Source organism: Toxotes jaculatrix, chromosome 6 (assembly GCF_017976425.1).
Source record: "Toxotes jaculatrix isolate fToxJac2 chromosome 6, fToxJac2.pri, whole genome shotgun sequence".
NCBI classification, from domain to species: domain Eukaryota; kingdom Metazoa; phylum Chordata; class Actinopteri; family Toxotidae; genus Toxotes; species Toxotes jaculatrix.
The window spans coordinates 4,399,138-4,426,698 of NC_054399.1; the positions used below are offsets into that span (position 1 = coordinate 4,399,138).

Below are 27,561 nucleotides of genomic sequence, written 5' to 3' on the forward strand. Positions count from 1 at the left end.
CACAGAGAGTTCAGAGAGGAAAGCATCCCTCTCTCCCTAGGCAGGGGGTTTGTCTTTTTTTTTTCCTTTTTCATTTTGTCTCTTTTCTTCATTTTCGTCACGAGTGATTTTCCTTTATGTGGTTACACTTCTGTCAAACCTCCACACCCTCAGCTCTGCCTGTCAAGTCATCAATTTCTTAATTCATTTTGTCTTCTAGCTTCCAATTCTGTTCTGCTTGTGCTCAAAACGATGGGCTCAAATGTTGATTAGTAGTTAACATAATAGCAAATAATACGTCTGGATAGTGAGAGTGGACTCTGCTGTGCAAATCTCAAATCTGACACCCTAGTCCACAAAGTGCCTGGCTGGGCACTGCAAAAGGGGAGGAGGATGCCATTTGAGAAGCAGCTACAGTCTCTCGTCGCTACATTCTACTGTCCGATGGGAGGTGAGCAGCGCTGTGATTGGCTCCTCAGTCACAGGAAAGAGATGGGGCCTCTCTCACACCATGTTGTGGTGGTTGTTCCTCTCGATGATGTCGGATGAAGGGAGCAGCTCCTTCTTGATCGGGGAGGGCGGAGGCGTGGCTGGCTTCACCCTGGGCTTGAACAGGTCTGACACGTAGAACACCTGGTGGATACACAGAGGGAGAGCAAGGTCAGGAAATAGATAAACAATGTTCAAGTTGTATTAAGTAGGGGAAAGTCAAGGTACTTTTGTAATTTGAATAGTGTGTTAAACATATCTCAACTGATTTGCCTATGCCAAACAGGTAGGTTTGGCATAGGCAGGTCAGAACAGAGCTAATGGGAATAGGAACCTACATGTCCACGTCTGAAGGGGAGCTGTGAGCTGGCAAGAAAGCTGCATCACTTTATTATGCCCCGATGAGAAACTCTCTATCACTTCCCGCTGCCACACTTTGTGCAATCCTAAGCTAGCAGCAGTGAGTAATCTGGCTGAAGGAAGTGATCTTATTATAGCTCACCCTAAAATGACAAACAAATGTAGTGAACTCTGTCTAATCCTCTACTGAATGATGCCATGGGTGAATTCCCCTTTTACATCAATGCTGAGGTCAGTCTGCTTGGCACTGGTGGTGAATGAAGGAACAGAGAGAGAGAAAAAAAAAGAAGGCATAAAGAAAGGCAGGAGAAAGCTCTTCCTCCTGGTGACCTCATATGTCAAACAGGAAAATGGGCAGGAGTGGACAGGAAGTGGGTCCATGGAAACTACTGTCCCCTGTAACAGTGGATTACCGTTTCCACTTACAGAGGGGTCTGGGGTCACTCGTGAGCAGCAGTGGCTTCAGCTGTGGACTAATACACACACACACACACACACACAACTGGCAGGCGCAGCAGCTTTTCCTTCCGTGCTGCCAGTCGAGGAAGAGCAGAGGGCCTGTGCCAGGGAGACAAGGAGGGACGGCCGAGGGAAGAAGCTCAACATTCAATCTCACAGAGGAATGTCCACTGGGGACAAACATATAGCACTGAGCAGTTCAGTGTTCATCTTTGGTTTTCTGGGAAAATGTCTGACATCTAGTCAGTGATCTATTTATACAGCGACGACTGTCTGAATGTGAGCGGTGGGCTCAGCACAAACACAATCTCTTCTATTACAGCTTGACATTTACTGGGCCATAAAATGACCTTTACTGGTGACCTCTGACTGACAGATGACATCACTCCTACAGAGATACCTCCATAACACACAGCTGTTTTCATGCTTATCAATGGGGTCTTTGTCTGTGCAGTCATTAGTTTGTGTAGTGTGTGTTCAGTACGTCATGTATGGTATATTTAAAAATGATATAATTAGGGGAACGCAGAGAGACATGAGGTGGAGTCATATCTCAGAGAATCCGGATCACAGCGGGCCCTGTTGCCACATCACCCAACCTCCAACCCACCTTCCCTGAATCTGCCATGGTGCAAAGATTATCACGGCACACCACTTCCTTTGCGTGCTATACACAAAGCCTCGCACACACACACCACACAAGTCTCCAGGCCTATTGTGTTGAGCTATGCAGACTCAGCAGAAAAAAACACTATAACCTTTAAAGGCATATATATGTGTGTGTGTGTGTGTGAGAGAGAGAGACAGAGCGGGAGCGGGAGTTCGTTTTCTGTAATTGTCATTCCTGACACATAAAGAAGCTGAGTCACACAGGAAGTGGGTACCGATATGCAGGAACTATGAATGTCTACCAAAAACAACCACACTCTATTCACCAGGCCCCCTCTCGTGTATCAGAGGCTAACATTGAATTTGCTTGCACGCACACGAAACCAGCTATGAATGTACACGACACGCTCCCTATAACCACACAAAATATCTGTAAAAGCATTTTTCACCCATCTAGGTCCAAATATGGTGAATATATTTACATTTTTCTGTTCCCGAGGAAACAGTGAGCCGTTCACCTACTGATGTCTCACAGTGTAAAGTGTCTAATTGTACATGTGCATCTACGTATGTAAACGGTTGTTTAGAAAACAACTGTTTTAGCTTCTGTTGTGCAATGCGGATGTCCAAATTTAGAGCCCTGAGTTGTGTCTGTGGAGTGATAAAGATGATTTCCGGCTTCTATACAAGTTCACTGACCACACAGACACTGCTTCAGTATTTGAGACCCCCCTCAGTGTGCAATATGTCCGTTTCTGCTTAAACCAGAGTGAGGGAGAGATAGAAACCTCTTGCCTCCTTCTCCTTTTAATTCCTGACCCCACTCCTCTCCACTGTGACAATGAACCTCGAAAAACAAATGAGCGCTGCACCAGCTTTCTCTCCGACAGCTGCTTCCTGCAGGTTTCGGTCCTCTTGACCTCTATTACAACACATGTTGAAAACTAGGTCACTGTGTCTGATAGGAAGTGCCAGGTAGGGCAGATGGACCTTTTCCTGTTGTGGTTCCCCCAATTCTCCAAATCACAGACATAGTCTGGAGTGTTTGACTCAGAACAGACATTCATCTGCATATTCTTCAAAAAACTGCACGTCTCCCGACTCAGACATCATCCATCCCCCAAATGTGCGGACAGACAACGCGGTTTAATGCAGCAATTTACTTACAACAAAGGCTACAGTTGAACACGTCACTACATATGAATGTGTCCATACTTGCCCCTGGTTTGTATTGTTCATTTACTGGCACTCAGTGGGGGTGCACTGGGATTAAAGAGGTAACTGTAGCCCGGGGAAACCTGGAATAGCAGACACAATAAAGTCATGGAACAACACACTTCTCTACAGACAATTACTGAAATGTGTTTGGAAAGGAAGACGCTTTTCCACAAGGCCATATAACTCATCATGAGATATTCAGAACAATTGTTCACAATAGCACACTTGAGACTGATGTGCAAATCCACTAATTCCTCCAAATGTGTCCTTTTGTTCTTCAAGTCAGACTTTTTGTATCTGTGACAAACGTTGCCGTCAGTGTTTGGAGACTGCTCCTTTCTTGCGTGGACACAAGCTCAGGCTGGATTAATGGACCACACTACCCAGGGTGCCATGGGGGCTCTAAAATATCAACTGTTTCTGCCTCATGAAAACATCTTATGAGACTGATTGGTGGCAGACAAAGATACAGACTGGGATACAGACTATGCACATTAAAAGTACATGCAGTAGCTCTAAGCAGAGACATTTAAAAGACTGTTTTAGTGCTCGAAACATCCCAGAGTGGCAAAAAATATTCACCCTGACACGATTTCAAAGTGTGAAGTCATGCTTTTATTCTTTTATTCTACATTTCAAACATTACATTTAAAAGAATAATGACTGAACCTGTGCACTTGTCAACGTTCACACTTTGATTTAGTACTGTTGGCAGTTCAGAGGCACAAAGGCTTTCTACCTCCTCTATCGTGCTTCCACTCATCTCCTGTCAGTTCTTTTCTGCTCCGCTGCTTATTGAGAGGCTGAAACAGTCGAGCTAAAGTACTCACAGATGTGTGTTTCTACTGAGACTGGGCAAATCAGAAGGGGCGTCAAGGATTGTAAAACTAACCTCACTGCCTTGATCGGCAGGGGTTTGACTATGTATGCATGTGGATGTGAACAGTGTGACTATGTGTGTGCTAAGCTGTCTCTGTGAGGGTTGTGGAATAGTTGAGTTGGATTAAACCCACACTCGTCTCGAGCCAAGATGCAGACAAGGCTCCTCTCTCCTGTCACTCCCCTCCCTTCACTCCTCCCGCCAGATCTGCCCATTTAGAGGTCAAGCTCATGTGCTGAGCATAATTCTGAAAACATTGTTTTTTTTTCTTCCTAACTTGTCAAAGCTGATGTCGTCCAGGAGATACGCCCAGCTGGAGGAGAGCAGATTTTGCCAGAGCATTATTGTCCATTGTTACACGCTGATTTCTGCTCATGGTTCATTTTGCACCCTTTAGTAATCCCTGTATTCAAGGACCCTGCTGCGGTGTGTGTGTGTGATTGTGTGCGTGAGTGTGCACGAGCATTTCAGCTGTGCCAAGATCTGCCTAGGCGCCACTACTAAGGTCCTGCTGCATTTTATGGATCTAATCTTTTCCACGTTCATGATTTGGATCCTGTAGAAAGGTAAAGGTTTCTTGTGTGCGTGTGTGCATGTGTATTAGTGTGTCTTTCCATGCTTTTCCCAGAGGCAGCAGAGCTGAGCTGGGGCCTGCTGTGCTGATAGAACCAGAGCCGCCAAATAAAAAAACCAAAATAATTAACAGCCTCATTCCTGTTTCAAAGGCTAATCCTCTCTCTCCCCTACTCCCTCTCTCTTTCTTTTTTTACGCTCCTTCTATTTTCCTCTCAAGCCGAATTCAATTTTCCTTGGCTCCATCTAGCTTAGTGTAATGATGAGGGTTACGAAAATCATCTGGCAACTGCTGTGACGATATGTCACAGAAGTAGTGAAGAAGATTGCAGAGTATGGATTCACACTAACGCACAGACACACAAAAAACACACACACACACACACACACACACACTCCTGAACTAGGGCCTGGCTCCAAGCAATGTGTTATTCATTAAAGGGAATCAGATTCTCCTCACTTTGCTGCCTGCTCCGTTTCTCCTTTTCATCAAAGGCAGAGAGGAGAAAAAAGGAGGCAAGGCGTTTGGTCCCCAGTGAACAGTTATAGAAAAGGTTTAAATTGCATGTGGTGTGTGTGTCTTATTAGGCTTCTATTGTCATATTTTCATACAGTTTGCATGTATTGTGTGTTCTGAGCATATATTGTGTGCACTCACTATGCAGTAGGCCACCAGGGCTCCCTGCACAAAGCCTGCCAGGACATCAGTCGGGTGGTGCTTGTGGTCGGAGACACGCGATAGGCCGGTGTAAAAAGCCATCATCAACAGGGTGAACTGGAGCAACGGGCGGAGGAGACGAGCGCCGCGCCATGTGAACCTGGACTGGAGATAGAACTGAAGAGAAGGAAGGAAGAAAGAAGAGGGCAGAGAGATAAAGTTATTTATTTTCTTCATACAACAGTCATATGCACACTCACTGTGCAAGTGCTCCGACATACAAACCCTTTTGGTTTGTTTTTCTTTGAGTGTCGATGATGTAAAACTTGTTATCAACATGTTACTGATCAGCAGCATCAATATCGACATGACTGGAACCGTCACACACGCCTGGCTGGAAATTTTCATGAAAGCAGTTAACTTTAAAATATGTTGAACTACCTTTTTAACCCTGAACCTGCACCTGCAGTGTGTGTGTGTGTGTGTGTGTGTGTATTATTACTGTCTAAAAGGTCTAGACTGAATCAAAATGGGCAGACTTGCCAGACCCACGGCGAAACACATCTCTTCCACAAAGACACACACACTCGACTGCGTGAGACCCGGACATGACTGATTCATGGTTCAACATCCCAGCTGTAAAAACAGCATGACCACAGAGAGAGCCACTGGAATACACATGCACACACACTCACACACACATTTATATACAAGTAATCTGCTATGCATGTTTCAACACTTTGTTAGAGTAAATAGAAGACAAAGCGGATGTACCCCCTGCTCCGCCTGCAGCCAAAAAGTTTTCTGGGTCATGATGAAGACCGAAGAGAACCAAAACAGGAACAACAAAGTCCAAGGCCACTTTACGTTGCTAGCACAAGTGCAAATACATGCACAGTGTCTCTTTTCTTATCCGCACGGAGTGGTGAGGTCAGCCCAGGTTCCTCAGACATCCTGTGTTTCTTGTACCACTCATACCCTTGACTTCCTGTCTCTCACACCCAGAGACAGAGGGCCTGGGAGAGCCAGCCTCAGCCAAGGTCTACCCAGCCCAAACCTCCAGACTTGTGTCTTATAATCAACTAGGCTAACAATACCTTCAGACAGCCGCAGTGCCTCCCAGTAACCCCCGTTCACTACAAGCCCCCATAGGTGTGGACGTAGCGCTCCCTCGCACTCAGTGAAACTCTATCATTGTTCTTCTCCTTACGGAAGCAAAGGAAGTGATCCCTCCCATCCCTTCCAGTCTTGTTCTCTCCTCCCTGGCAGGGATGTTTAGACTTCAGGCTTCCTCCACAGTGGTCCTCAGGTAGCGGGCAGGGACTACTGATAAGTACTTTTGTCTGACGTCCTGCAGTCACGAACGCAATATCCTAAACCTCTCAATTTTATGAAAAATTTAATGGGGGATGTTTCACTGAAAATAAGCTCTTGAATGTAGTCTAAACAAAGAGTTACAGTGACCTGCCAATCAGCTAGGCCTTATCTAACTGTAGGGCAGTGGACAAACCCAAATAAACGTATCGGCCCCCCAGTCCAGCTGGAGCACAGTCATGATAAGAAATTGAGAGGGTTAATGACCTTCTAAATTCTCACAGTGCAATGTCTCCTCTTTAAGTCCCACATAGGCTCAGGCATCTGCCTTTCTGACCTGAGCCATTTTCCCATAAATTTGCTGTGTGTGTCTTAAATAGTTAGATCTGAGGAAAAGAACAATAAAAGCCAACAACAAAAGGAGTCCCAGCGGATTCCCATGACAGAGGGAGACGAGAGCGACACAAAGTCTGGTGGTTTCTGAAGGAATCCAGCTCATTCCAGGGAGATCTTCTCCCTCTGTCTCTCTCACTCTGACTCAAAGTCAGTGTTAAACGAAAGAAAAGACACACAAACACAACGACGTGAGAAAGAATGGCCTGCCCCCTTTCCTCGCGCTCCTCTGGTTCACACCATGCTGAGAGACAAAGGCATAGCTGTGGTTAAGATCAGTCACATCACAAACAAACAAATTGGTTTTTATTTAACCAACAACATGCTATGTGCCTCAGTGATAGCAGGCTCAGTAGACTGAACAGTCTACAGAAACATCCCAGTTTCTTTTTTACTGGATAGCATGTGCATAGTCCTGTTACATGTTGTGCGCCCAGTAGACAAAAGACAAGATAGTACAGTACCACAAATGAATGCACACATACGCTCATTCTCTGTGGCTACAGTGCGGCTGTACAGAGCTGTGAGATCTGTGCCAGTTATCTCTGTGCCATTTCTGAGGGCTGTCCCTGCTCAAACCACATCAGTCACAGACGAAGTGCTCAGACACGCTCTGCAGGAAATGAAGTGCTTAAAAATCACAGAGTGCCAATTAGCTGATGACTGGGGGCTGTGGGAGGGAGGACAAGGTGACAGCCACACTGTGGAAATGACGCTTTAATGTTGGTGAGCATCAAAAACACAGGCTCAGTGGAAAGACCCAAGAAACAAAGGTTCCATATTTGTCTAAGCTGGAAGAGTTTGTGGTTTTATTGAGGACAAAACAAACTTCTTGATAACCTGCTTTTACCAGAGCTGTTCTGCAGAGATACAATGTTTAGGTGTAAGGTTTGGTGACGCAGAGATGAATGGTTAAATTATTTATTATTCCATTATTTGATTGAAAGAAAATCATTTTGATGAGGAATTTGTCTTTTAAAGGAATAATTTGACATTTGTTTTATTGTCAAGAGTTAACCAGGAAGATCGCCCACTACCACTCTTCCTTTTTAATTCAATATAAATATTGATTATGGAGGCGTAGATACCTCATCTCTGCATTTATTTTCATTGCCTACGTCATGCATCCACAGCTCACGATTAAACTGGCAAAGTTTATCCATCTTCATGTTAATTTGATTGGAATTCATTTTAGATTTTGGGTGTTAATACTGTCTGACGGACACAAGAAGAAACATAAGAACACTTCTAAATGTGGAGGGAGATCCTGTGAGTAAAAACACGATGTCACATGACTGGTTTTCAGCTGGTAAAACCGAAACATGCCGCAGATTCCTATTTCCACTGGAAATGCCGCCACTGTGGGCTTTGTTTCAGGCTGGTTTTGTGTTCCAAAACATCAGCTACAGACTGCTCCTCCTCTCCTTCGCTCATTCTGCTCTCCTCTCTCTTTATGTTTGCACCAGTCTCCCCTGGCTATGGTCCGGAGCTAGCCACAGCTGGAACACTGGTCTCTGACTAGTGTGTCACTCTGTGGTCTGGATGCAGCACATCTCCGTTCCCTCTCTGCTTTTTCCCCTGCTTTTAATTCATCTCTTTTCCTTGGTCTGACCAGAGTTCAGCTGTAGGTTCAACCAGAGGTTGGGAAATACCCGCAGCAAGCTCTCACTGCATGACAATATAACACAGTAGACCTGAACTTTAACTGTTAGCCCAGTGTGAGAACCAAGACCATGTTAAAACCAAAACCTGGGCCAGAAAGACCTCAAACATTGACTTTCTTCTCCCCTCATCCCTTGACTCAGAGTGTAAAGTGAGGTGGAAACTTGTGGTGTCCAAACAGAGGAGGAGTGGGTAATTAGGCTGTTTGAAGCATGAAACTCCTCTAGGGTGCTGAGCCCTGCCAGAAAGCCACAACAAGTGGAGAGAGACAAAGAGGTGGAGGGAAATGGGAGGGGACAGGAAGTGCACATGTAGCTGCTCTGAAGAAAACAGGTGGAATCCATCCATCCATCTCTCCAAGGAGTGAAAGGATGAATAAACTCTTCATAAACTGAGTGAGGAGCTGGAGCAGAGGAGGAGGAGAGCAATGGTTTCTTTTTTTTCTTCAGGCAGTGAATCCCCAAATTAGAGACCAACCTTATTTCCATGACTCCCTCAACAGTCTGTAAACCATTGTTTCTGTGGTGTGTGTGCGTTTGTATGAATCTGAGTGTGTTGTGATGTGTGTGCAAGAGCGTTTAATGGTTACTTACAGCCAGGTAGAGCATGGTAAACATTGAAAAAGAGGCATGTCCTGAGAAGAAGGATTTCCTGTGGACAGAAGGATTATCTTCAGTCAGTATTTTCAATTTAAGATGTTTTTGTTTTAATACAGCATTAAATATGTGTATATTTAGTGTATATATTGCTGTTTACACAAACCTGGCCTCCTGAACATCACTCTCTGAGCCTTTGCAGGTATAGTTGGTGATATATCCCAGTGAACAGTTGATTGTGGAGAAATCTGGATTACACACATCTAAGAAGTGGGGTCTCATACGACCCACCGACACCTTGGCAATGTCTGTGAATGACTGGCTGACGGCACAACCAAAGAGAAACACGCCCATCTGCAAGATGACACACGTTCATAGTTAGACATAAAAACAGTGAATATAACCATTACCTAAGCACTGCCTCTCTTACTTACATGATTTTTTAAGAAAATGAGCTCCAGATTTTTTTTCTTTTCAAACCAATAACCCGGAAAAGAGGTCTTAAATGTATTGCTACATTTGAAATTGATTACTACATACATGATATCATGCTAAAAGACTGGGTCTGAAGCTGGATATCCGCAGATCCAGTACAGCAAGACAGAGCAAACACAAACACAAAAACAAAACAAAAAAAACAAAAAAAAAAAAAAACAGATTGGACAATCACTGTTCAGGGGAGGGGTATAGCAAATGGTCTCTTATGTATGCAATTATCTGAAAAGCACTGATGGATAGCTGACCTGTTTGTAGAGGGCAGCGACGTAGGGATTCCCGACGAAAGACTTGGTTCCCTCATGTAGTTGGTGAATCCTGAAGCATTCCCCAATCGCAATCTAAAAGATAAGATTTGTTTTTGGAGATAAACACGATCACAAACATACACAAACACAAAATCTTGCTATGTGATGTAGTTGTAGTTAAACATGCAGTACGACAGTAACGTCTGAGTGTGTATCATCATGCAGGAAATCTAATTTAATTCCAGGTTGAAGTCACAGGTAGAATAGAGATGACGTGTAAAGGACAGAAAGGAGAGACAGAATGAGTGAGACTGACACACGGACAAACATATAAAGTAGGATGAGCATGGCCTGCCTTTCCTTCAGGCAGTTTGGATGTGATGAGAGATTACTGAGGAATGGTGATGCTCCGCTCAGTGATATGGTATGTTTATGTGAGATTTAAAGCAAGATGAGTGTAAAGGCAATGGGAAAAGGAAAACATGAAAACAATGTAAATAACCGGGACTAGATCAATATCTAAAGTGACCCTGATATAAGGAAGATTTATGTCAGAGTAATGGTCTGCTATGAGGCTTAAATGAAGTGGCCTAACCCTGACTCCTCTGGTATTCCAGATAGGCGGTTTTAAGTACCGTCGGGCCCCATGAAAAGACCTCATCTACTCCGAGGGGGCTTATGCCAAGCCAACCCTCGAGGCATAGAGATGTCAATCATATTTCTACCACCTGGGGTATTTGACTGACAGACCGGCTGCTCTCCACCACTAACCACATCTCCCTTTCCTTCCTCTGTCCACACAAGGCCTCAGTCTTCTGCCTACCTTCTTACCGAGTCTCACAGGAAAATATTTCCCTGCCCATCTCTGAGCCAGTGGACACTCTGCACTGTGAAGGAGAACAGAACTAAGACTCTAAATGTACACGCATATGAAGGTTTAGTGTTTCCCAGACATCCTATTAATGCAGAAGCCTAGTGTTTGCATATCTACATGTATTCTGTGTGTATTGTTAGGCTTGATAAACACATCTATCCTGCCTGTTGGGTGGTCAGCTGGAATGCTCACAGCCAGAAGAAACAAACACTGTGATCTATTAGCTTGTGTGTGTGTGTGCTATTGTCAATGAATTGTTCTGATCTGAGCTGGAGATTAGAACCACAGGAGGCTGATACAGGCTAGGGAAGTTTATTTGGGTTGTCGGTATTTGCATTCAAACCTCTCCTCCCCTTCTTTATCTCTGTCTCGAGTGCGGACAGGCTCTGCCATAGATACAACAGGTATCTCTTATTAAACCACAGGGATAAATAGGTGCCTGATGGGATTATTTGGATCATCAGTTTGTATGCTTATGGAACTCTATCGCACTATTGCTAACAGTGTTTCTCACAGTGGAAGCAGCCCGTCAGACATGGATATGTCTGAGCAGCGGGACTGATGGGATTTCCCTTGCAGTGGAGATAAACAAGAGGCCCAACTGGAATCTGCTACCAGTGCATGTATATGTATGCATATATATATATATATATATATGTATGTGTGTGTGTGTGTGCGCGCGTGTGTGCGTGCGTGTGTGCTTTAAAGGAATGGTGTCAGCATGGCAGTAGACGCCACTAATGGAACACAGCTGTGTGAGACACGCCAGCTTTGCCCACTCTTGAACATGTGAGAGAACTAATGAACACAAGCACAGTCTCCTGGTTTCAATAAGCAGAAGAGCTGAGCTGGTTCGGTGTGTGTGTGCGTGTGTGTGTGTGTGTGTGTGTTAGTGTGTGGGTGCCCACCAAGCTGATGGCGAGGAGACGTCTCAGTCTGGGAACTTATGAGGGGGCTGTAAAGATCATCTAGCCTGACCACGTGGCACTAATTGACATACACCCACCAAATGTCATTATAACATGTTTCCACTAACCCTGACCCCCCCCACTCCCACCCCCCCTAACCTGCTGGCACAATATTTGAGCCATTCTGTCTCTGGAGAAAGAGTCAAGTCATGGGAATGACAGCTCCATGCTGCTGTTAACTGGTGAGATGCCTCAGGCCATCGCTGGGGCACTGCGGGCATGGGAGAGAGCACTGACACATTCACCCAAAGCAATGTCCAGGGTATGGAGTCAGGGTGCCGGGCTACGAGTGGGAAGCATGAGAATGGACAAGGAGCCCATAAAACCTCTTTGGTCTTTGGCATGCATGCGTCAGCACATATACACAAAAACACATACTTCCTAATGCTGCTTGGGGTGCCTTTCACTGCCACTGACTCGCTTAGCGAAGTAATAAAAAACAGGCTATTACAAGTGGCTTAGATGACTCAAAGTAGATACAGAAGGAAGCATGACAAAGAGAACATTATAGAATGGAGGGGGAACACATGCAGAGCACATTTATAGCAAAAGACTGGAACATTTTAGAAAACACTGCATGACAAGAAATCACTCAAACTTTTTGATTAAGGGGATATGTTAGCTACTGGACTGCAAGGTGTGTAAGTGTTAAAAACTGTGACTTTAAATTTTGAGTATAAGCAGCAAACAAAGGGAGGTGTGAAGATCGACTTACAGAGAAGATGACAATTAAAATGCCAACACCACAAAGCACAGCATCACTAATGGTGTCTCCCTCTTTTCGGGGGTAGCGGATGGACTCGTCCGAACAGTAAAACCCGCGCTGGTACGGCTTTATGGTGCTAGTCTCAATGATCAGGAAAGGCAGGCTAGCTACAAAAGACACAGAGAAAGAGAAGAGCAAAAGAGAGAGAAAGAAAGGAGGAGGGAGAGAAGAAAGAAAAGCATAAAAGCACCAGGTCAGTGACACAGACATAAACAGGAGAGAACAGGGGAAGCACAAGGAGCATGCTGGCACCAGGGGATCATGGGATACAGCAGAAGTGGGTGGGGCTGAGGGGTGTCATGTATGGTCAGCTTAGAGCAAAGGAGTGACAGATGACATGAGAATAATATTGTGTCAACTTTTTTGAACTTTACTAACTCTGCTGCTGTGTCATCACTCCTTCCCCAGCCACTGCCATGAACCTGCAGCCCTCCCTGTTTCTGCCTTCAGTGTTCCCCAGGGCCGCCGCTCTTTGTGTGTGTGTGAGGGGGGGGGGGGGACTTACGGACACCGCGGGCAGTGTCAACCCAACAGAAATAAGCACCGAGGAGGGGACGGTGCTTTTCTTGTAGGGGTAATTCAGGCTGGTGTCGCTGCAGTACAGACCCCTCCGGTATGGACGAATAGAGGTGCGGTGCAGAACCAGCGAGGGCAGCATAGCTACACACACACACACACACACACGGATGGATGGATGAACCCACACACACACACATACATAAGTAACTAACATTACTAACTCCACTTACCTGTAATCTGAGGAAAAAATATCACATTAACAGACAAAAAAAAAATCACAGGTCTCTGTGTGTGATCGTGCTAACATTAAACAGGCTGTTTACTCAGCAAACTCTCTCCTGCTGTTCCTGTTGACAGTGTGACACCAGGCTATTGAAACTGAGGTATATTTTTTACCATTAGGTGACTGCCCCCCCCTCCTCGCCCTCCACAAAGCAAATACACACTGACATTTAGGGCCAGGGGTCCATTATTGGAGACAAAAGAAACACACAAACTTAGGGACAGTGTCAATATATAATGAAGAGTTTAGTCTTATGGATTGCAAAGGAAGAGAGTGCCATTCCAGATAAGAGTGTCCATATCTCTTTTTGCGAGAATAAACTATTGTTAAAGGAGCAGTTTGATATTTCAGGACGTACTCGTATCTGATGTTTTACTTTTAGAAAAACAGCTAGCCTGGCTCTGTACAAACGTAATAAAATCCATGCTTTGTAAAAGTTAAACAAATGAAATATAATCCATGATTAACTGAGCTTTAGAAGTGTTTACATTTTTTTGTGTTAACTTTGAGCAGAGTGAAGGTAGCTGTTTCCCCGTTTCCAGCCTTTGTGCTAAGCTAAAGTGAGCGAAAAATCAAAGCTAACGGGCTTCTGTATTTACCATACAGAGATGGGACTGGTGTCAATCTTGTTATCTAACTCTTGTCACAAGTTAAAGAACTCTCACACAGTTCCTTTAACAGAAGGAAGATGGGGATCTACATGAACTTTGTCAAAACAGCTCAACAACAAATGGACAAACAGCGGAGAGCAGTGGCGTTCAGCTGCTCATATTAATTCAGTTGTTCAGTTGCATCTATTAAATACACACCTCCAAATCAAAAGAATCCAAACACAGCCATGCAAACTCTGGCTGGGACTTTCAAAGTTTTCCTTGAGGGATTTTAAAATGTGTGAATACCAAGAAAAACAAAAGTGAGCCCACCCAACTCTGGAACATTTTTCGCATGAGAGCATGTTTGGCGTGCGTACGTACGACCATAGTAGCTCATAAATAGAGGGAGCTCAAGACACGAAGGCGTCCTGAAGACCCACACACAGACACACCAAACGTATACATTCAATGTCAGACAGCACAGAAAATATTCCCACATGTGGTTCACGTGGTTAGCTCACATCACAGGGATTTTTGACATTTGGGTCAAAGAGAGAGATCTACTCATGAATGTTCTTAATGCGGCTGAGAACCACGGCTGTCGTCTCACCAGTGATGGCAGAGGGAGGTTGTGTTACTCGTCTGTCCTGAAACACTCACCAGTTGCATGTACTTGAACATTCTTCAAAACCTCAAAACACACTTTCTTATGCATGCTTGTGAGGCACGCACTCACAGCTCTCAGGCTCCTTAACATCTACTCCCACTTGAAAGAAGTAAGTGTTGTCTCAGGTGTCTATTAGATCAGTGAGCAGACACCCAGGCTATGCCCACATCATCATGTGATCATTATGAAGTTTGTCTCTTAAACGTAAAGCTTCTTGAAAAAAAAATGTTGAGAATTTTGACGTCAAGAAGGAACTTAACTCAAATTTCGAGCCAACGAGGACAAGAGGTCCTTCAAGTGCTCAGAAAAATCATAAGTTTGAATATCTGCACGTGATTTGATCTAAAGCTCCAGTTTTGTAAACTGTTGTTTCCAAGGTCATGACTGAACTCAGCCTTGAGAATCTTGCTGGCGTACTCATCTTCTTCTAGTCTGAAAAAAACAAAAAAATACTTAAAACCAGCATAAAGCCATTAAAATGGCATGAAGGGATTTAAGCATTTTTCTGGTGTTTTGATGTTTCCGTGTAAACAAAGCGAAGTGTTTCCTTCCTTAATGCCTCTTTCTCCAGTGGTTAGCAAAGGGCAGCAGATGGGATGGTCACTGAGGCAGACACCTGCACAAACAGGGTTCAGCGCCAGAGCTCGACAGGCTGCTGGTGGGCCCACACAGGGCTGGCCTGGGCTTTGGTGGTGTCTAAGAACCACCAAACAGCCAGGGTTAGCTTTGGGTGAGTCCAGACAGGACAGTCAGCAGGACTTCAGATGGTTGGACTGGGTGGATATCTGGTGCAGATACCCGTTTTCTGTTCTTGTGAGTGTTTTTAAATGCCCCACTGAACTTGGCTACAGTTTGATACCATGAGGTGATAACTCCCATGCACTGAGTCTGCGCACAAACTCAGTTCTGTTGGGTAAACACTCAGCTGGGCAAAAAAAAAAAAGAAAAAAGTTTTCAGAAATGCTTTCTCTCACGCCAGTCTCGAGTCTCCTTTTCCATTTTCTCCTCCCTCTCTTTCACTCTCCTTCTCCATCCCTCCATTCTGGCCTACTTGTGGGTGGGGGGATTCATATGCTAATGAGGAGAACTGAAAGGAGGTCATGGGCTTAACAGACATGGGAAACATATACACGCAGACAAACACACACACATGCAAACCGGTGCTTAAAGGCTAAACCGATCAGAGAGCACCATGGGAATCTCAAAAGTTGAGTGATTGAAAAGGGAAAGTGAGAGCAAGCGACTGAGCACCTCAACACTATCTATTGAGAATTTATGAAAGCCTCTCTGTCCACACACTGTCCAGCCTTGAGATGCCAAGCTGTTTTGTGCTGCCCCCTCCCATTCCATCTCCCTGAAAACAGCCTGGTATGTGGGCATTCTCCTCATACCACAGACAGTCCATGAACCTCTCAGCACAAAATCAAACCCACTCCCAGCACTAACCCTACAGCCCATCTGAGCCTCATCTGCAGACAGCGGTGTGAAGAAATATGGCCTCTTTTATGGTGATGGGATAAAGAGAGTGTGACCTTCACAGGACCTGCTGACCCAGAGAGTGAGGAAGAGAAAGATGGGGGAGTGTCAGAGGAGGGAGAGATAAAAACAGAAAGGGGAGAAAAAGAAAGAGGTGGGCTGGGCTGTTGGCAAAGGCCTGTGGTGCATCAGTGCATTAAAAAACAACTATTTTACAAGCTCTGGCATGAGGTCAGTAACATTCAGTAAAGCCAGGTATTCTCAAATAGAGAAGAAGCATCAGCAAACAGTGCTACTTTAATTCTACTACTGACAGGTTATTTTTTTGCCCTGCTGGAGGAGTTGTGAGTTCTGTACTTTTAGAATCAATGAGCCTTAAGAGCTATCAAGCCACCGAGCTGCTTTTGAACAGCACAAACAGGCGCCTGAGAATAACTGGAGCCTAAAAATCCCTCAATGGTAAAAAAAAAAAAAAAAAAAAAAAAAAAAAAAAAAAGTGAAAGAGAAATAGAGGTCCAGAAAGTATGGCAAATGCAGCAGGAGACAAAAAAAAACACACACACACATCCGAGGTGGGTGGCTTGGCGAGTTCGGGAACAGTTCTATTTGTCTTATCAGATTCTGTCATGCACTTCTCTCTTTCAGGCTATGAGGAGAACCACTGCAAACCACTAAAGACTACTTAGCACAGGTCAGATAGAGAGAGAGAAAGGCATTTCTTTGGCTGGTTGAATCAGTGTTTATGTGCAGAGGTCATGGCGAGGCCTTTGTGTGTGTGTGTGTGTGTGTGTGTGTGTGTGTGTGTCATTGTGTGTGCTGTACTTATTTTCCATTCGTAAATCCACTCACATGTTCACGCTCCACTACCTGCTAGAAATCACTTCACTAAAGTATGTGCACGTGTTTATACACCGTGTGTGTGTGAATATGTTTGTGTACTTTATGTTTAGGTATGTAACTTGCGATGTATTTGTGTGTGTGTCAGTGTGTGTGTGCATGCATGCATTTGTTTGTGTGAGAGAGATTATCCAGCCGGTGCCCGTTTGATTGGCTTTGGAGTTAAATTTGGTATAGCGAGTGAACGGCTAAGATTAGCGGGACTAACAGCACCAAGTCTGATTTTTGCATTTTCCACACACATAAAAGGAAAAACGTGTTTCTTTTATCAGCGCAGCAGACTGCTGGAACGTGCTCGGATTTGCATTTTGGTGAATTTCAGTAGTGGTCGTTAACAACCAGTTCAAAGTTCCTCAGTCCTGCAGGATAAGGATCAGCGATGTTCTATTATTTTCTCGGATCTTAAGACAGACTGTACTCGCCAGAACAGGAAACAATAGCTATTCTTATGCCAGCTAAAGCCCTGCATCAGAAGGTTAATTCCCCTTGACATGGCACTAATTTCCCTGTAGAGCAACACCTGCGTGTCTGCTGAGACTCTAGAGACAAGTTTCCCCCTTCTCCCGCTCTCATGACTCTCACAGCTCTATTGACATTTTAATGGGCTTTCAGGGGCAGAATTAGAATGATATCGTGATTATAGTGATCGAGCCAGAGTGTCAGCAGTGAGTGTGAGGGGTGAATGGGAGGCGGAGCGGGGCAGAGGAAGAGGCATTGTGGTCTGCTCTAATGGAGGATTTCCTCCTCCTGTCTCTCAAACACATCATGTGACCCGTCCTGAGAAGGAGTGGGAGCGAGACAGAAGACAATTCAGAGGAAGGTTAGAGAGGGTGGAGGCTCAGGGGGGCTTGACTCCATAGACTGGCAGGTCAATCAGTCCAACTTTGTCTTCTCTTCTCTGATTTCTCTCACTGCTCTGCGACAGATCAGATGGCTGTCGGGGGAATTAGCTGCTCAGCTCAGTCAGGCTGTATTTTATGGACTAAATAATCAGTTAATCAAAGAGTGAATCTAATTTAGTAATCCAGTAAAAATCAAATCTATGACACATTATGGCACTAACCCTGCACTTGATTTATCTGATAAAAATAACTGTTTAAAAATAACATAAAAATGTATTCAAGCTTTTTTATCCATTTACATAATAATTAGCATTCTCAAGGAACATAGACTTCTTGCCACAAACTCTGAAACAACCTGATCCGAGTGTGTGTGTGTGTCTGTATGTGTTGTTATGACAGAGAGACATGGCTAACGTGTACAGATCCATTACATTCACTTGTCTATATTAGGCCAATCCCAGTCCTTTGAGGAAGCTTTTGACATACTTCTATCATTCAGATCTTGACATCCACACACACCCTGCAACATAATATGAGTTGCTAACGGACACTCTAATGTGGCCTACATCACTAAAAAGAAGTATGTTGTGGTTATTTGATATGTGTGTGACTCTGTGTCTTTAGAGAGAGACGGAGACACAAAAACACAATGTTTTTGTTGAATTACTTTTATTAGCAGGGCCATCTGGTCCATCAATTTGGATGAATGAACTCTTCATGCAACAAGTCACAGCGCTGTTGCAGTGTTTGAGCGCAGTCTCAAGGGGATGTATGTGTGTTCTTGTGTGAAAAAGATTAGCCTTTGTGTGTGTGTGAACAGTGAGAGTATACGTGTGCATCTGGTAAGAAAAGGGGATCAGAGAGAATGAGTGGCTCAGTGCCAGGTCCACTTCTTGGTGGACACCGTTCTGCCAAAATGCAGGCAGGTGAGCAGGAAGCAGGCTCAGTGGCTGAAGTGTATGGGCATAAGGTTGATATGGAGATACTGTACATGTGACATATGTTAATGAGCTAAATCTTTATTAATTATACCAACAGTAACTTAATCCTCTGCCCCAGTCTTCAAATATATATCTTAATATTTATAGAGAGAACACACACACACACACACTTTGGGGTTTAAAAATGGCCTGCCAAGCAGATGCCTTGGATGTGATGAAACTTGTCACATATCCAACACTACTCAGAGCTGTAAGCCCACACAGTTAACTTTATCTTAAGGTCACCAGAGCCAGGGCCATGAGTATGTGTGGCCTTCCAGTCATTTGGGAATAGAGTGCATAGGTTAGCTTAGGTTCATGACAGACCCTGGAAGTAGCTACAGGGCCAAGGGTCAAAGGTGAGGGATGTGACATAGCTCTAGGATTATACTGTAGCATTCAGGAGCAGGGCACAATTGTCACTCTAACGCTGCCGATTATATATTTGTGTGTGGCTGTGTGTGTGTGTGTATGTGTGTGGCAATGTGGGTGTTAAAGTGGATTACTGTGGTTCCACTGGCAACTTCAGCAAAGCCTTTCTCAAACATTTTTAAGTTGTTGACCACAAAGAGCTTTAAAAATGCTCTTGCAACCCAAATAAACAAACCCGGCTCCATAAAAACCACCCAGGCTATCCATACGCATAATCGCTGTTTAGGAAACATACATTTATAAACACACGCACGAACACGCACACATGTACACCGATACAGATGTGTGGCTCCAGATATGAGTCCTTTGTTTCTACAAGCTGCTGATGTGTCTCACACATGTACAAAGCTCACAAATACACAAACACGGACACGCACACACACACAGGAGTGGCTGAGGTCAGCAGAGTGGTGTACAGAGTGAATCCCTGTCCTTTTTCCCCCCTCTGTGTGAATGCTGCAGCGACTGGGGGGCCGCTGGCTGAAGCATGTGCTTACTCAGAGAGATTTTATTCACAGGAATAAATGCCTTTTACACACAGGCATCTGTTGGGACACTCTCTAGGGGACTTTTACCAGCAGGCACCTGCGAGGGCAGCCTCTAAATGATGCTGTCGGCCCCATGTTGCTGTTGGCTTCTAGGCACATTTGAAGAGAAGCTGGATTCAACACTGTTTTGCGGGAAATCAACTCTGGTCCATATTAGCGAGTGGAAGAGGCAAGAGGATATTTATAATGTGTTTTAAAAAGATCAGTTACAACTCAATGAGACATTCTTAATGCTTGGCCGCACTGTCAGTTGAAAGAGAAGGACGACCGCACAGCTGCTCCAGTGAAGGGAAACTTGAGCAGTGCCCAGGGGCCAGATCAGGTTATTTGGCTGGTTGGTTGGGTGGCTGGCTGGCTGGGCGTTTCTCTGTTGTTGCCATAATGGCATTATTACCCCCTGGGACAAAAGCCTGGCTGTGAAGAAGAGAGCTGTGGAGTCTTTGAAACCCGACGCCTCTGTCTGGATAATGCTCTCCTAAACTTCACTCACTACTTTCCTCCATTTCATGCAATCCCCTCCCTTTAATATTCTCTACACACATTGCAGCCTGTGATTATCTTGAGACAATAGGTGCTAACTTGGAGCTACAGTGTGAATGTTCTGCATGGCATGGCGTTTTATAGTATTGCAGAGAGCCTCTTCAGCCAAGCTTCTTCTCTGTATGTAAACAGGATAGAGCTCAGCACAGATAAGGCCTGCACCAATAAAGATACTGAGCTGATTACTACACTGGTCACAGCTGAGCAGATAAGCACTACAGCCCACTATCCAGCCAACAATACAGCTAGAAGCAGCCACAGCCATAAACCACTGACAGATAATCATGCAGGCCTTGAGTGCCCAGTGAGAAGAGCCTCTCATCTCGACTTCATTCACTTTTTCCCTCCCTCCATTTCATCCTCCTTCTGCCTGCCACCGGCCTATTGGTCCTCGTTAACGAAACAAAGAGCGCTGAGATGCATCAAAAGGGGTATTGTTCTCAGTGAAACAGTGAAATCTCCATGACCCCCCCCAACCCCCCATCTCTGGATGCGCACACACGTAAATACTGAGGACTGTGGTGAGCAATGTAGTAAGAGAAAGTGACAGACAGAGGGGCCTGCGTAACAGCAGGGAGGAGGCCCAAGCGAGGACAGTGTGGTGTAACAAGAGAGATGTAATGAGGCCTGGAGCTCCCAGTCTGTTGGCTACGATGAAGCACGGCTGTTTAAGATCATCTGCTGCCTCTGTTCTCATTTACATCAAAAAGCTAGTATTACCATAGCCATCATTGTTGGTTTATTTAATCTCCAGGTCCTATGTTAACTTGTAGAACTGCATAGATCCTAAAAAAAAACAGAGTTATATAGAGAATCAGATGTTTATGAACACAGAACTCATTTACAACACCAGCTGAAAACTCAAACACAGACTTAAACAATTTATGGCATGGTCCTGCCCAGTAATCCAAAATGATCTAAATAAGCAGGTTGTGGGTGTTTACCTGCAAGGGTTATAATCATAGATGAGAACTTGGAGAGAGACAAGAGAGATAGAGGCTTTACTACTCTATTGTTGTCAAAGAATAAACGACAAACTGTTGTTCGTGTATTGCCTTTGTCTTACTGTGCAATTTAATTGTTTGACTGGATGGAGACAAAAAAAAAAGCGTTAAAAGAGACGAGTGTGTCTGGTTTCTGTACCGGCATAAAGAGACATCAGTCACACTGATGCCTTCGGCTTGCCCATGGGAACCACATGGGGCACACACACACACAAATTGAGCCACAGATGCCTCACACATGCTACCCACACATACACTGCATGCGACTGTTTCACCCTTCAGGCCACAGAGTCCATCTAATGACAGCTCTGGGTGCTCCCTCTCCCTCATAAACCCCACAAAGCACACATGCACACGCTCACACCCACACACCTTTAATCGCAGCTCTGCGCACACACTAACCCCAGGGGTTTGTCATTTAACTCCTGCACCAGTAGAAACCAGCCACATGTCACAATGACAGGCTGAAAATGCCATATATACACACTCATAGGTCTGGCCACAGTCCCGCCACTACTCTCCATCATATATATATATGTACACTTAAAATTACATTCATTCTTGAGGACCTAGTAGCCCTGTAGCCACGGCTGTTGTCATGAACATCCGCTGATCTTTATCTTATTACATAATACAATGATGCTCTGCTGCCAGAGGACGCTCGTCACCTTCTAAAGAGCCCCAACCTCGCCTTGTCCTGCAGCCATAACATAAACACACATCACAACCCACCCCAGGCCACTCCCAAAGTCACAGCTTCACAAACACATACATACAGTGATGTAATCACACTGTAAGTACCATATACATATCCACTATTGTCAGAGCTGAATTTTGAGATTGATGTTACGCATTCCTCTGTGCGTGTCTATCAAATGTCTGCATCGAGCCCTTCATGAGTGCAGGAAATGTCATATAGAGAGAGCACTGCAAGCACTTGGCTTATATGAGTCAATTTTCTGCCTGACCTTTGACCTAAGAATGCAAACATCTTCAATACTTCTCCTCAATAGAATCAGTGGACATTGTGACATCCAAGTTTATGGCTGCTAGTGCAAAGTGATCTACTATGCTGACTGTAAAATACACCCACATTAATGATGCTTTACATGGCAGACTTCATGGAAAAATAAGTATTTTTTCCCTCTTAGCCCCATCTCCTTTTCCCTCTTTTTGCCTCTGTATCTATCCAGTTAGTCTGGAGCACTTCTCCTCTCAGCTCCTGCCTCTGCACAGACAGACTCATGCAGAATTCCTCCGAATATTTGCCCTTAGATTAAGGTCAGTCGTTTTGGATAGGATCCTGTGTTTGGGTTTGTGTGTGAGGGCTTCCCACTTGCTGTTTGATTACAGTTTTCTACTAGGCACTTGGCAAAACCTACTTATCTGCTGTTAGAAAGATGAGGTCCTTGGGCGTACTTAAAAAAAACCCAAAACATTCTTTGTATTTGAATGTAATTCCTTTAGGATATTCTGCTAAATTTTGAAGTGTACTTATCCATAACCACACACACTAAACCAGCCTACTGCTATCATGTCTAAGTCTTTCACTACCAGTGTTATTTCATGCCATTTCTCTATGTTAGTACAAAAGAAGAGGGAACACCGGCTCAAGTTGAGAGGGAGCAAGGAGGGAAGGAAGGGGGGGAAATGGAAATGGACTGTGAGGTAAAAAAAAAAAAAAATAGACAGGATTTCATTTCACAACCACACCTACCTCCGACCGACACTACCTTTCCGTTTCCCACCCTTTCCTGAGCACCACTCTATACACACACACACACGCACACACAGAGCCCATGCCCCCTGGTTCACTCACTCCCAAAATTGCACCAGATGTCACATCAAGAGCCTTTGACCACGGCGCTGCAGCCAGATGAAGAATTTGAGAAATTCTGGAAAATATTTGTAGAGCGGCTCAGGATTGAAGTGGCTGAGGAATGGAGAGGTAGAGGTTAAACCTCTCCGGCTTTAATGAGGGGCTGTGTGACTGAGTGCTGTAATGCTATAGCACCTAATGGGGAGGCAGGAGTTGGGTAGAGACATATAGGGTTAATGCACCAGGGCCGGCTATGACGCTGATTCCCCAGGGCCAAAAGGGTCACACTCCTCTCTGTTGCTAATAACAATATTCCCGTCTATCGCTTGTGGAAAATGGCGTCACTGAACACCTGACTGTATCACAGATCAGAACCGATAGCAAGACTTGTGAGACGCTGATGGAAAAAGACTTTCCATCAACTTAAATCACACTGACTGACTTATAATAATATATACGAGTGGCTGATCACTATAGCAACACACAGACAGCCCTCATAGGGCTTTAAAAATGAACCTACAGGACTGGAAGTGCAGCGAGTGCAGGACAATCCATGTTTGTATTCAGAAAAACATCCCTGCAGCTCAAACTATGACCCAGACAGACTCACATATGAACAAACACACAACGCATAATCTCCCTTGTATTGTGTAAAACGTAATCAGGGTTTAGGTGACGCTCGTTAAAAACAGCTTTCACAATAAACATCCAATTTAAAGTGCATGACAGCAGGCTGTCAGACAGTGCCGCAGCCATGTTCATGAGACGGAGCAAGAGAGAAGAATGAAATTCCACAGTCTGTGGTGGAGTTTGTGTATTTATAGTGAGTGTATGGTGTTTGAGTGTGCGCTCCATATAGCATTGCTAAATCAACTCTGCTGCTCAGCATGAGTGGAACCTGAGCCAAAGTGAAATCAGCAGATGATGCTTGTCAAAATCTCCACTGCGGAGTGCTGGATGAGCGTGTGTGTGTGTGTATTTACATTTATTCATCACCATTCTAACAGTGTTTATGCATCATTACCCCTGATTTGATTATCAGAAGCAACATAAAGGAAAACTTTTTTAGTTTGTACACATGAGTTAGAGCGTGTCCTTGAGCGTGTCCGTGTGTGTGTGTGTGATTATAGACGGCCTCAGATGTCCTTTATGCAAACAGAATCATTAGCTGTGCCCGAGGGTGTGTGCCTGTGGGGCAGACTGACAACTAATAGGAAGGTGTCACTGTGCAGACTGTGTGTGTGCAGCACCAGCTGGCAAACAGGAACTAATTAAAGGTAACGAGATATTTATGCATTAACTAGCTGTATAGTGTGCACTACCTCTTTCTGATGTATACACACACACACACACAGAACATAACCCATTCAGGATCTGTAGATCTTATTCTTCTTAGCCCGCCACACACCCACATTCCTTGTTCCTCATTCAGGACCCCCTGATAACCCCCCCTTTCTCCTGGTCTTTCTCCTTCTCTCTCTTTAACCCCCCTTTGTCCCTCCATCCACTAAACCCCCCATGTGTAAACCCCTCCCAGAACCACTAAAGTGGGCCAACCAATCATCTCAGGGCAGCCAGATTGTGTTTAGCATGACAAAGAATCTGCGTGACCACTTGTGTCTGTGTGCCTACATGCATTGTGTGTATGTGCGTGTGTTTACATGCGTTATGTGTGCGTGTCCTTACATGGCAAAGAAGAGCTGAGTGTAGCTTTTATCAGAGAAGGAAGTTGGTTTATGCAGGAAATTCACTCCACATGTGCTCAAAGCTCATCTACATTTTTATGAGCGCAGATGAAACAGTGTATCTCTGTCTGAGGTTCTTTAATAAGCAAACCAATATAAACCCACTGGAAAACTTTGTGTCTGTCAGGCAGATCTGCTTCTACTACACGGCACTTCAGAGAATGTGGAGTTAATCTGCACCATTTGTAACATCCTGGGTAATAAAATCCTGCTCCTGTGTGGCACTGTCACTTATTTCATTACTACCGTTGATGTTTCAGTTTCTCCGTATAGAACTGATGCGGCTCCCACCTGCTCCTCTAATGCCTGGTCAGCCACGGGTCCCACTTCTCCATCTCTCTCTCTCTGTTAGATTGGAGAGGCATTCCCCTGCCACAACACATGCTTAAGCAATTATTCCACGCATTCCCCTGGACAGAGAGGGAGAAAGAGGGCTGGGGGAGAGAGAGAGGGAGAGAGAGAGAGAGAGCTAGAGAGAAAGTAATTTGAAGTGGAGTGATCAGGGGCAGCTGGCCAGGGATTTGCAGGGTTCTGGGAGAGAATGTGTAGAAGTTAAGCACAACTCCCATAATCCTTTTCTAAAAGAGAGAAAGGAGAGACGGAGGGATTGAAAGGAGAGAGAGAAAGGGGGGCCACTGGAGCTGGAAACTAAAAGGACTGGGCTACAGTGACAACAGCCAAAAACAAACCAGCTATCAAAGCAACACACACACACACACACACACACGAACACACATAAACACAACACAATGCATCTGGACGGGACGCTTGCGGAATAACAAGTCAGGACTGACACACAAAAAAACTCTACATCACAAACAAGTTGCCTGTTGGAGCAAATCAGAACAGTAAAGACCGCCTGACATTGTTTCATCAGTTATGAATCAATAACTTCACTACACTTCCATTTTTTTTTTACTTCAGTCATATTGCATCTCTGTGTAAGGACAGCTCTAACTGGAATGGCACCTCTGGAGGTTTAAGGTCAGATGAACAAGGTTATAGGGGCTCAGGAGGGGTGTCACAGGCTATTTAAAGGGCAGTAAAAGGGCAGGTTACAACACTTCAAAACATTTATGCCTCCAGGCATGTTGGCAGGCGGCAGAAACATCAACCGATATGTCCCAGTGATGCTCTGTGGTCTTTGAAATGATCAATATATTATGTGATGACAGCGTCTCTATCTTGCTGTCTCAGCTGAGAAAGACCATACACGTGTTTGCCTGTTAACAAAATGTCAAAGTTCCTCTTGTATTGATGTGCAAACCGCTTGGTCATACATTTATGAATGTTCCAGTACACATGACATGTCTGAGTCGTTTCGCTGTGAGATTGGTTGAGGGACGGTATAAACAGTATACTTGGAAGTATTTGCGAGTGGTTAGTGTTTTGTTCCGCGCCTCCACAGCATGGGGTGGTGTGTTGGAACTGGATGATAAGCGGATGTTGCAGATTAACTTGTCTAGTGGTCACAGATAACAGGCAATACAGGCAAAACGATAAAGCTTTTATTGCCAATCATTAGAAAGCGCGGGTCATGCTTAATTTATTTACTGTTCAGCGTCTTTTTCAGTGTGACTGCAGTGTGCAAAGTATCTGATTTTTTATGCATGTAGTCCAAATCAGCTAATGTGAGATAAAATAAAAAAATCTAATTTTAACAGAGAGGATTATACAGACTAAACTTAATTAGAAACTTACCAAGTAGAAGACAGAAGACGTCGAGCGCTATTAACAGTTTCTTCTTGCTGTTGTCAACACCATTGTTGTTATTTAACGTAGAGGTTCCTCCGTTCCTTGTCTCTTGTGCCATTGCTTTCTCATACATGTACTTTTGCATTTGAGAACTCCCCGTTTCAGCTCAAAATCCCACACCACGCGGTAGGTGAAGAAACTCTGACAGGCTCTCAAGTCCTTTAAAGAAATGTCATGCAGTTGTACGGGAATCAAACTTCCCAGCTCGGAGGTCTCGTAAAGTTGCAGATGTGCTGATGTCTCGTTGTCTCGTATTTCAGGAGTTTTTTTTTTAATCTAAAAAAATATATGAGTATTTTCTGGTGAACGGACCCGCGCCACGGACTCAAGAAAGAAAAGTTGCTCGAAATGAATGGAAAGCCCGCTCCCCTTTATCGCTCTTGGTTCACAGACTTGGAGTGGGTAAGAATTGCGCTGCGCATCGACAGCCGCTCTTGTTATATCAATCCTTCTTCTCCTCCTCCCCCTGCTCTCTTCAAGTTCCCCCAGCAGCTTGAAAGGCTCAGCCCTCTTCCCTCTGCTAGCGGTGGGTAATCATGTCCATCCCTGCATGGAAAACTTTCTCAGACTGGAACGAGTAGGGGGGACAGAGCAGGGCGGGGATACTGCGCCCCCAGTGATTGCGCACGGCACGACAGGCGCACTAGAATAAACGTGGTCCGGAGCGTTGGAGAGCTGTTACTATCGGAGATGGGGTGTTTGCTCTCTTTGCATCCTGAAAAACAATTAAAGCAGCTGTTATTCTTCAGTGAATGTTGTAACATAAAATTATACCAATTTCTGTTGAATGCTTGATGTGAAATGTTTAATTCTTCATCACACCCTAAACGAGACGTTGCTATCATTTCTGCATTTTGCCAGTACAGCAGTAAACCTTTATATACATACTCTGCAGGTGCTCATACAAAGAACACATAGAA

At 44.6% G+C, this 27,561-nt stretch overlaps 1 protein-coding gene across 2 annotated transcripts; it reads right to left on the reverse strand.

Annotated features, from left to right (window-relative positions):
* On the reverse strand, window positions 1-27,171 carry plpp3 (phospholipid phosphatase 3). Of its 2 annotated transcripts, none has more exons than XM_041039819.1 (7): window positions 26,588-27,171; window positions 13,047-13,201; window positions 9,934-10,026; window positions 9,357-9,544; window positions 9,188-9,245; window positions 5,226-5,402; window positions 1-612 (listed from the first exon to the last, which is right to left on the reverse strand). In XM_041039819.1, the coding sequence occupies exons 1-7, from the start codon at window positions 26,724-26,726 to the stop codon at window positions 484-486; spliced, it is 939 nt and encodes a 312-aa protein (XP_040895753.1). In that variant the 5' UTR covers window positions 26,727-27,171; the 3' UTR covers window positions 1-483. The 2 variants fall into 2 exon arrangements, with proteins under 2 accessions (XP_040895753.1, XP_040895752.1); XM_041039818.1 differs by lacking the exon at window positions 13,047-13,201 and adding an exon at window positions 12,491-12,648 and having other exon boundaries at window positions 26,588-27,167.
* Window positions 27,172-27,561: the final 390 nt, after the last annotated feature.